At 37.6% G+C, this 11,241-nt stretch overlaps 1 protein-coding gene across 2 annotated transcripts in view; it reads left to right on the forward strand.

Annotated features, from left to right (window-relative positions):
• The window catches only part of ERMP1 (endoplasmic reticulum metallopeptidase 1), a 52,236-nt gene extending 41,667 nt beyond the window's left edge, over nucleotides 1-10,569 (forward strand). For both annotated transcript variants that reach the window (XM_082615453.1, XM_082615454.1), the window contains 2 exons: nucleotides 7,777-7,940; nucleotides 8,066-10,569. In XM_082615453.1, coding sequence (XP_082471579.1) covers nucleotides 7,777-7,940; nucleotides 8,066-8,230 — 329 coding nt within the window. In that variant the 3' untranslated portion in view covers nucleotides 8,231-10,569. The remainder of the gene's footprint in view (nucleotides 1-7,776; nucleotides 7,941-8,065) is intronic.
• Nucleotides 10,570-11,241: the final 672 nt, after the last annotated feature.

Consider the following 11,241-nt stretch of genomic DNA (forward strand, 5'->3'; position numbering starts at 1 on the left):
TGGGAAAATGACATCATTACTGTCTCTTCCTATCCATGATATGGAATGCCTCTCCATTTATTTGTATCTTGATTTTTTTTTGTAGTTTCACAGTTTTGCTCATATAGATCTTGTACATATTTTGTGAGATTTATACTTAAGTATGTCATTTTTGAGGTGCTAATGTAAAGAGTATTGTTCATTGCTGGTATATAGGAAAGCAATTAACTTTTGTACGTTAATCTTGTATCCTGCAAACTTGCTATAATTATTTATTCCTGGATTTTTTTGGTTGATTCTTCTGGATTTTCTACATAGATGATCATGTCATTTGCAAACAAAGACAGTTTTATTTCTTCCTTCCCAGTCTTTATACTTTTTATTTGCTTTTCTTATCTCATGGCATTAGCTAGGACTTCCAGTATGATTTTAAAAATGAGTGGTAAGAGGGGTCATCCTTGCCTTGTTCCTGATCTTAATGGGAAAGCTTTCTTACCAACTGAGTATAATGTTAGCTGTAGGTTTTCTGTAGATGTTCTTCAAATCAGGTTGAGGAAGTTCCCATCTATTTTTAGTTTGCTAAGAGTTTTATTCTGAATGAATGTTGGATTATGTCAAATACTTTTCTGTCTTTTCATATGATCATGTGGTTTTTCTTCTTTAGCATGTTGATGTCATGCATTACATTACTTGATTTTCAAATGTTGAACCAATCTCACATACCTGGAATAAATTCTACTTGGTCATAGTGTATAATTCTTCTTATATGTTGTTGGGTTTGATTTTCTGATATTACGTTGAGGATTTTTACGTCTGTGTTCATGAAGGAGTACTAATCTTTAAGTTTTCCTGTAATGTCTTTGTGTGGTTTTGGTGTTAGAGTAATGCTGGCCTCACAGAATTAGTTAGAAAGTGTTCCTTCTGCTTCTGTCTTCTGGAGGAGATTGTAGAGAGTTTGTATAATTTCTTCCTTAAATGTTTGGTAGAATGCACTGGCGAATCTATCTGGGCCTGGTTCTTTCTGTTTTCGAAGGTCATTAATTATTGATTCAATTTTGTTTAATAAAGGACTATTTCAGATTGTCTGTTTCTTCTTTTGTGTGTATTGGCAGGTTGTGTCTTTGAAGGAATTGGTCTGTTTCATCTGGGTTATCAAATTTCGGGGCCTACAGTGTTCATAATATTCTTTTATTATCCTTTTACTGTGCATGGGATCTGTAGTGATGTCACCTCTTTCATTTCTGAGATTAGTAATCTGTGTCTTCTTTTTTCTTAGCTTGGCTAGAGGTTTATCAATTTTATTGATCTTTTCAAAGAACCAGTTTTTGGTTCTATTGATTTTCTCTCGACTTCCTATTTCAATTTCATTAATTTCTACTCTATTTTTAAGTATTTCTTTCTTTCTGCTTAGTTTGGATTTAAGTACTCTTCTTTTTCTAGCTTATTAAAGTGGAAGCTTAGATTATTGACTTTAGATCATCTTTTTTAATGTATGCATTCAATACTACATTTTTCCCCCTAAGCTCTATTTTGGCTGCATCCCACAAATTTACAATTTTAGTTCAATTTATTTAAAAATTTCTCTTGAGGCTACTTTGACTCATTTGTTATTTAGAAGTATGTTCTTTAATCTTCAAATATTTTGGATTTTCCAGCTGGTTTTCAATATTTATTTCTATAATTTCATTGTGGTATGAGAGCATACTTTATATGATTTCTATTCTAAATTTGTTGTGGTGTGTTTTATGGTGCAGGATATGGTCTCTCTTGGTGATTGTTCCATGTGAGCTTGAAAAGAATGTGTATTCTGGTGTTGGATGAAGTTCTATGAATGTTTTTGATGGTGGTGTTTTAGTTCAATTATATATCCTTACTGATTTTCTGCCTGCTGGATTTGTCAGTTACTGTAAAGGGTTGTTGAGGTCTCCAACTATAATGGTGAATTTGTCTTTTTTTCTTTCCATTCTGTCAGTTTTTGCCTCACCTGTTTTTTTTTTCTTTCCTGCGGTACGCAGGCCTCTCACTGTTGTGGCCTCTCCCATTGCGGAGCACAGGCTCCGGACGCGCAGGCTCAGCGGCCATGGCTCACAGGCCCAGCCACTCCGTGGCACGTGGGGTCTTCCCGGACCGGGGCACGAACCCGCGTCCCCTGCATCGGCAGGCGGACTCTCAACCACTGCGCCACCAGGGAAGCCCCAGCTTTTTTCTTTTTAAGATGGTACCCAGATATGTGAACAAACACCATACTAGATGTTTCCAGTGAAGGTATTTTGTGGATGGGATTGACATTTAATTTAGGTCAGTAAATTCTGAGTAAAGCAGATTGTTCTCCATAATGTGATGGGCTTCATCCAATCAGTTGAAGGCCTTAAAAAAAAAAAAGACTCTCCTCCTCCAAGGAGGGGGGGTCTTGCCAGCACAGCCTAGGAATTCAAATTCAGCTCTTCCCTGAGTCTCCAGCCTGCCAGCCCCTACTGCAGATTTTGGATTTGCCAGCCTCTACAATAACATGAGCCAGTTCTGTAAAATAATTCTCTTTCTCTACACATCCTATTCTGTTTCTCTAGAGAACCCTAATACAGGAAGTTCATTTTTAAGAGTTCCTGCTACTGTTCACTCTGTACTTTAATAACTGAGTTTAAAAAAAAAGGTTGAGGTACTTCCCTGGTGGTGCAGTGGTTAAGAATCCACCTGCCAGTGCAGGGGACATGGGTTTGAGCCCTGGTCCAGGAAGAGCCCACGTGCCGCGGAGCAACTAAGCCTGTGAGCCACAAGTACTGAGCCACGTGCCACAACTACTGAAGCCCGTGCACTTAGAGCCCGTGCTCTGCAACAAGAGAAGCCACCACAATGAGAAGCCCATGCACTGCAAAGAATAGTCCCTGCTCACCACAACTAGAGAGAGCCTGTGCTCAACAACGAAGACCTGATGCAGCCAAAAACAAATTGGAAAAAAAAAATGGTTGATAGAAAGTTGCCCAGGATTTTGAGTGAGAAGTATCTTCATATGTAACTTTCCCCCTTGCTTATTTTTATTCATTCATATATATAATCTACATACATATATATATATGTATATTTTTAAGGCCTAATTTACATACATTGACATGTCCAGATCTTACACAGTTCCATTAGTTTTGATAAAAGCATACATATACCCATGTAACCACTATCAAAACACAAAACATTTCCATCAACCCAGAAAGTTCCCTTACACTAAAGTCTCCCTGCCCTGGAGAAGCAACTTTCTGATTCCTACATTGACAGATTCGATTTGCCTGGTCATTCTTGAACTTCTTATACATGGAATCATCCAGTATGTAATATTCTGTGTCTGGTCATTAAGCATAATGTGTTTGAGATTGAGCTGTGTTGTTTTTGAGTATCAGTATTTCATTCCTATTCATTTCTGAGTTACTCAGTGCGTGACTATACCACAGCTTATCATTCTGTTGTTGATGGACACCTGGGCAGTTTCCAGTTTGGGGCTAATATGAATAAAGCTATTATGAACACTCTTGTACAAAGCTTTTTGGGAATATGTTTTCCACTTCTCTTGGATAAATATCTAGGAGTGGAATTGTTTGGTTCATAGGACAGACTTACGTTTAACTTTTTAAAATTGTTTTTTTTCCGTTTTTCACTCCCACCAGTAGTATACGAGAGTTCCGGTTACTCCACATTCTCACCAGAATTTACTGGGTTTTTTTTTCATTTTATCATTTCTTGTGGGTATTTAGTAGTAGTACCTCTTGCATTCCTCTGATAATTAAGATGTGGAACACTTGTAAGTGCTTACTGGCCATTCATCTGCTGTGTTTCCTCATGTCTCTCTCCCTTTTAAAAACTGAGCTTGTTGTCTTATAGGAGTTCATACATCCTAGATAAAATCCTTTATCAGATAACTAGTGATTTCTTGCCCATTCATTTTCTTAATGATGTCTTCTGATGTGAAGAAGTTTTAAATTTTTATGAAGTCCATTTTATCAGGATTAATGCTTTATGTGTCTTCCAAAAAAAGCTTGCCTACCCAGAGATCATGTTTAGACTTTTTCTTTTAGAAACTTTATAGCTTTAAGCTTTTATGTTTAGGCCTGGGATGTACCTTGAGTTAATTTCTGTTTATGGTGTGAGGTAGAGGTCAAGGTCCTTTTTCCTTTATGGATATCCAGTTGTTCTAGCACCATCTGTTGAAAAGACTTTGCTCACTGAATTGCTTTGGTGCCCTTGTCAAAAATTATTTGACTGTATAAGTATGGTACTGGCACAAAAACAGAAATATAGATGAGTGGTACAGGATAGAAAGCCCAGAGATAAAGCCATGCACATATGGGCACCTAATTTATGCCAAAGGAGGCAAGAGCATACAATGGAGAAAAGACAGCCTCTTCAGTAAGTGGTGCCGGGAAAACTGGACAGCTCCATGCAAAAGAATGAAATTAGAACACTACCTAACACCATACACAAAATTATTTGACTGTATATACCTCAGCTTTGCCCACTTTTTACTGAAATTTCTCTTCTACAAGTAGCTTGTTTGGTTTTTGTATTTTCATTCAGTTTAACACAGCAGGGACTTGAAAATCTTGTAAGCGAGGGAAGCTGGAGGACACAAGATGGTAGTAGTGAAATAATAATATTTGGTAGTTAACCAGTGGGATGAAACACTTATGGGAAGGAAGTGCCTTAGCTGACACTTCTGAAGGTGAATACTTCCGTTTTCTAGGCTTTAAAATTTTAAATGGAAATAAATTTACTTTGCACTAATTGGTTTTCTTGTTCATGCCAATAATTTATTTAAATTCCAGCCTATAAAAAGGAAGCACAGAAAAATTCAAACCTTTCTCTATCCTTAACGCACCATTTGGAGAATTCCAATAAAATTCAGGTTCCTGGCAGGCAGGTTGCACACCTACTGCCCTGTGTTTTGTGATTACAAATGTCAAGAAATCATTTTTTAAAAAAATTATTTTTTGACGGTATGTGTGCAGGTCTGTTTCTGCACCAGTTACCACACTTTTAATTATAGAAGCTTTATAATTTAATGATTGGGAGAGTTAAGATCCTTTGTAGTTTTTGTTTTTTAGTATCTTCCTTGCCATTTTTGCATGCTTATTTTTCCATAATTTTAGTATTTAGAACTTTAGTATCATCTAATATAAAACATATTGCTAATTGGTATTTAGGGGAGTATCTTAATAAATTTATAAATTAAGGAGACCTGACATACAATGTTGAATCACCCTATCCATGAACCTGGAAATGTCTTTGCATTTGTTGGATCAGTTCTACTTTCGTGTCTTTCAGGAGTGCTATAAATGTTTTGCTGCTACTATCATTGGGATTTTCTCTATCATTATGTCCTCAAACTGGCTATATTTTTTATGTACGAAGGCAGTTGACGTCTGTATGTCAATTTTGTATCTTGCTACCTTTCTGAATCTTCTTGTTTCATTTAATCACTGATACTAGGGTTCTCCATGTATACCAGGAATTGCCAAAATTTAAAAGGCCAGATAGTAAATATTTTAGGCTTTGCCATGTCTCCATGATAGATTCTTTTTTGTTAACCACTCTTTAAAAACGTAAAAAACATTCTTAGCCTGAGAGCCATACAAATACAGACCTCAGGTGTATAGTTTGTCTACTACTGTGTATCATCTGCAGATAATTTTTCTTTACCAACTTTTATGCCTCTAATTGATTTGTCTAAATAGCTAATATTTCTAGCATAGGATAGAACAGTTGTGGAGATGGTGAGCCATCCTTGCCTTGTTCTTGATATTAGAACCAAGGTCTCTAGTGTTTTCCTATTATGTAAGATATTGACGTTAGGACTAAGGTATATATTTTTTAATCGTGTTAAACAAGCATTCATCACTTGTCATTCCTTGAATTTTTTTTAAGGAATGGATTTTAATTTTGTGAAAAGCTTTTTTAGCATCTACAAAACTAATGATGGGATTTTTCTTCCTTGGGTCTTTTAATAAATGGTGTATCCTACCAGGTCACACATAGGCTATTATTTTCTTAATGTGATGTTGGATTTGTTTGCAAATATATTATTTAGAAATTCCGCATCAGTGTTCATGAGTGATATTGGTTTGTGTTGTTTGGGTTTTTTTTTGGGGGGGGGTTGGTACTGTCCTTATCAGACTTAGGTATACATCATAAATGTACTGAATGTTATACATCATAAAACAGTTGGTAAGTTTTCCTTAATTTTCATTTTCTTGCAACAGTTTATGGTGCATTAGAACTATTTTGTTGAAAAGTTGGCTTGAATTCCTTTCTAAAATCACCTGGGCCTGGTCCTTTTTCTTAGGGTAGTTTCTTAATAATTTTTCTAGGGAAATTGGTTTGCTTTAGCTTTATTATCTCTTTATTATCTCTGCTTTAGCTTTATTATCTTTTTTTTTTTTTTTTTTTTTTTTTTTTGCGGTACGCGGGCCTCTCACTGCTGTGGCCTCTCCTGTTGCGGAGCACAGGCTCCGGACGCGCAGGCCCAGCCGCTCCGCGGCATGTGGGATCTTCCCGGACCGGGGCACGAACCCGTGTCCCCTGCATCGGCAAGTGGACTCTCAACCACTGCACCACCAGGGAAGCCCCCATCTCAGTTTTGATAATCTGTATTTACCTAGCAGAATATCCGTTTCATGTGAGTTTTCAAACTTACAGAGGGCGGCAGAGTGATTATGTGTGATTTTTTAAACAACTTCTGCTTATTTTTCTTATTTCTTTGTGTATATACTTGTTTTCTCTGCTCCACTCTCCTTTCCCTGTCTCTTTTCCAATCAGGTTACTTAGTGATTGTCTTGTTAATTTAAAAAAATAAGATTTTTGATTATTAGGTCTGTTTCTTCTATTCTCTATTTCACTGATTTCTAGTTTTTCCTTTCTTGTCTTTTTAATAACTCTGTCCACTTGCCTGAAATAACCGTTTTTACCCTTTCTAAATCTCTTTAAGTATGTTTCTTGGAATACAGTATGTGATTAGGTCTAGCTTTGTAAGCAAAGTTAAACTTTTTTTTCTTTTAGCAGCTGGGTTAGGTCTTTTCACATTTATTTTTACTGTATAACTATAATACTTTTGGTCTCAACTTTCTCAAAATATTTATAATTACGTGTGTTTTATCTGCTATATTCCTTTTTCTATGGTGTGCTGTCTTTGCTTTTTAAAAAGTAGTTTCTGGCATATAAGGTTTATATTTTTGTTTTGATTGCCTGTTATTTAACCGTTTACTATCTGTATGTCAATGTTTAATTGTATTCTTTAACTCTATTAGCTTATACAACAGTTTATCTGCTTTGCCCTTTCCCTCTGTGTTTGTTACAGGCAAGATTTGCCCATTCGTCTTCCACCCTCACCTCAGTATTTGTTTGTCTTAATAATGTATGTGGATATATTAAAATCCTCAGGATATATTAAAATCCTCACTGTCAGTTCTTTTCCTTTAGTTTTTGCAGGTATCTCTTGGGTTAGATGAAGCTTATTCTCTAGTTTTCTGAAGAAGGGCTCACGAGTGCTAAGGGTCTTACATGTTTAAATGACCGGACCAAGATGTAAACAGAGGTTTTCTCATTATAAATTCTGTGCGTTTTCTCCTGCACCTCATTACTTACCTTTGTTGATACACACTGAACATCCAACCTGGCAGACCTTTTTTAGGTTTGTACTGAGTGTCTTAAAAGTGATATAAAGCATGAACTTCATAGTCTGGTTTGGGTGGTGGGTTTCTTTTCTTGTTGCTTTTTCAAAGATTGTTTTAACTATTCTTCCTTCCTCTTATCGTACAGGACCAAGCCATATGTCATTCTATGTTCGAACCCACAAAGGGTCTACACTTTCTCAGTGGTCTCTCGGCAATGGCACCCCAGTCACGAGTAAAGGAGGGGACTACTTTGTATTTTATTCCCATGGACTCCAGGCCTCTGCATGGCAGTTCTGGATAGAAGTACAGGTGGGAACTTCCCAGTATTGCTGGTATTACTGATGAGGTTTCCAGGTGGTATTTGGCAACAACTTTGGGGTCAGTCAGTGTTCTGCCTTCCTAGAACTAGAGAAGTAACTAATTTTCTCCTCCAGGTCTTGGAAGAACAGCCTGAAGGAGTGGTCACTGTGGCCATTGCTGCCCACTATCTTTCTGGGGAAGACAAGAGATCCTCCCAGCTGGATGCTCTGAAAGAGAAGTTCCCAGATTGGACATTTCCCTCTGCCTGGGTGTGCACCTACAATCTCTTTGTGTTTTAGTCTTATGGATGAGCTCTAAGTACATGCCCAGTGGGATACTCCAGATGGCACGGTTTCTCCTTGTGTTTCATGGATGTTTGTATGTAAGTCAATGAATTTATGAGCATATGTTCAAAGAGCTTTGTGGTCTAACACTCTTCAGGGCCTAGCACTGTCTGTAATGGTTATGCTGTGGGGTAGTGTGCATGGCCCTTCTGACACTTGAAAATACCAGTTTTCTGGCACTTAAGCACATGTGGGTACTGCCACTACCTACATATGTCATTTTATATGACCTTAAGGACGAAAGCCAACAAACCACTTTAATACTTGTCCCCTTAGGATCACGAAAGATGCAGAAGGTACTGTTAAGTCCACTGTTAATGAGACAAATGACATTTCCAGTTAAAGCCCAAGACCATTTTTTTTGTGTCATTGGATGGTAGGTTAAATATTCACAAGTAATGATTCCCCTTGAGGCCTAAAACTCTGTAGGTCATTAGAAAGCAACTGTGGTAAAGACTGGGGAAGAACCATTGGGCTTTTGAGGCCCCAGCCTGTGCCGAGAGCTCTGCTTCTGCATGCAGCCTTTAGTGTGCTTTGCATCTCTGAAGCCCTGGTCCTCTGATGTGGAAACCTGTGTGAGTTGGGGACTCCTGTCCTTCTGACAAGTGGTCACTGAGCTCCATCATTGTAATGCTTTTCTGAGGTTGTTTTCAATGCCTGTTTCCCTCTGAAACATATCTTTTTCTCCTCTCCACACCTCACCATTGTGAGAAGAGCATTTGTCTAGTTACCTTTCCCTCTGAGTTTCACAGGCTCTTTTGGTTTAGAATATTGTTTGTGCAAGCATATGACATTAACTTCCTTCTTCAGAGTACTAGTTGCCATGGTGGCTATTCTGGGGTGGGAGGAGAGTGGGGTTGGGAGTGGCTGGGCATTTTATATTTATTCTCACTTTTTAGGAGTCTTCTGTTATCCAAGGTTAATCCTTTAGGGCATAATTTTATTGATGCCCTCGGTCCTTATTTTGTCTGTTTTCCAGCTAGTTGAACAGATTAGTTTCTCACTAACTTACTGTGTTCAGCAGAGCTGGCTTTCCTGAGACTTGAGGCTGTGGTTTGTACTGGAATGTCCTTCTGTAACTGTCCTTATAGTTGTCGGTGTTCAGATCCTGCATGATGGCAGCTCTAGGACTTAGAGGTACTTTTCACGTTGAGGAAGATGGCTGCTGGCTTCCTGGCTCCAGCAGTGGAAGAGTTTAGTTAGAGCACTGGTAAATTCTGCTAGCTTTCTTTTTTCCATTAAATTTTGCATCTAGCAAGCCTAGGCCCAAAAAAGACATTTTAAAGAAAAGCCATAGTAAAACAAAAAAAGTGGCACTCGGATCTGCCTGAACAGAAGGCGCATGGTAAGTGTGCATTGTTGAAGAAAATACTTCTTGAAGCTGCTTGTGGGATGTATACAGTGTGCTTTCTGACTCTTGCTCCTCATACTGCCTGCCTAATTTGTGACTCCTTAAAAACTCACCAAGCCCACACAGACAGCAGGGTTGCAGCCAGAGCTGAATGGCAACATGCTGTCACGTGTGTGGACACTGGAACCACTGCTTTTCCTGGACTTTGTAGGAACCATATAGAGTTGATCCTTGAACAACACAGGGATATGGGGTGCTGACCACTGTGCAGTTGAAAATTTGCATATAACTTTACAGTCATACCTCTGTATCCAAGGTTCTACAGCCATGGATTCAACCAACCACGGATCGTGTAGTACTGTAATACCCGTTTAATGAAAATAATCTGTGTATAATTGGACCTGCACCGTTCAAACCCATGTTGTTCAAGGATCAGCTGTATCACTAGTCTTGGGTGCTTCACGTGTCAGGCAGTACACATAAGGTTTGCACTGTTTATAGCTTTTATGGACTCACCAATTGTGGAGGAAAAAAACATATCTAAACGAATTTCAAAATACAGGCATATTTTCTGTTCCTGTGGTTAATCTGAAATAGATGAATGGAAATTATAGGAAAAAGAAAAGCAAAATCACAAGTGTTGAAGAAGGACATTACATGAGAAACCAATAGTTCCCTGTTGTTACTCCTTTTCAGTAATAATCATGGTTTTCTTTTTTGCCTTTGAGTTATTTTCCCATGTGAACAATTCTCTCTTGTTTTGGTTTTCTTTGGCATTATAAAGCTCTGATTATCGTACAAATGCTCACTAGTCTCATGGCATGCTTGATATTCTGGGGGACTATTTTAATGCCGAAAGTGGTTAAGTAATTATACACAATATTCATGGCTCTGTTAAATCAGCAATCTCTGAGATTAAAGAACTTGTTTTTTGAGTATCTGATTTGAATGACTCATTTCTAAAAAATTCTAATGCATTTCCTACAGAATTTAAAATGTACAGTACTGCACATTCAGGGAAAGTGTGAAGGGTTGCGATTTTGAAGAAATCCTTAAAATTTACATTGTGTCTGACCTAAGATTCTTGCATGAAGTTTTTTTAGCAGATGTAAATAAGCACGATAGGATTCCTAAAATGTCACCACTGAGGGAGCCACTACTTATGAAGCCAGACTGCTGACTCAGGAAGCTATAGAAAAAATGATTATGTCTGTCTATTTCTTTCAACTAGTTTGCTAAGATTAATTATTGCCTTATAATTTAACTGAAATAAACTTTTTAACATACAAGTTAGTATCTTTAACAGAGAAACAGATCTTTATTTTGTTTTCCTGTATCCCCCATATTTGAAGGGTATAGAGCCTTTTAAAGCTGTTAAAAAGACCTAGATGGCTCATGTGGTATCATTGATATTTTAATGGGTCATGTGAGCAAAGAACTCAACATGACTTCAACTGGAATCCATTTTACTGTGGAATGAAATTGTGCATCTGAATTTCACAGAAATCCATGGCCTATCAATCTTGGTGAATATTGAGCTACAGCATATTTAGCAGTTTTATCATTGCCACTGGCAAAATTCACTGAAGGGCTAATAAATAAAGGAGATATCTTT

Source organism: Mesoplodon mirus (genome assembly GCF_964341445.2).
Source record: "Mesoplodon mirus genome assembly, chromosome: 1".
NCBI lineage: Eukaryota > Metazoa > Chordata > Mammalia > Artiodactyla > Ziphiidae > Mesoplodon > Mesoplodon mirus.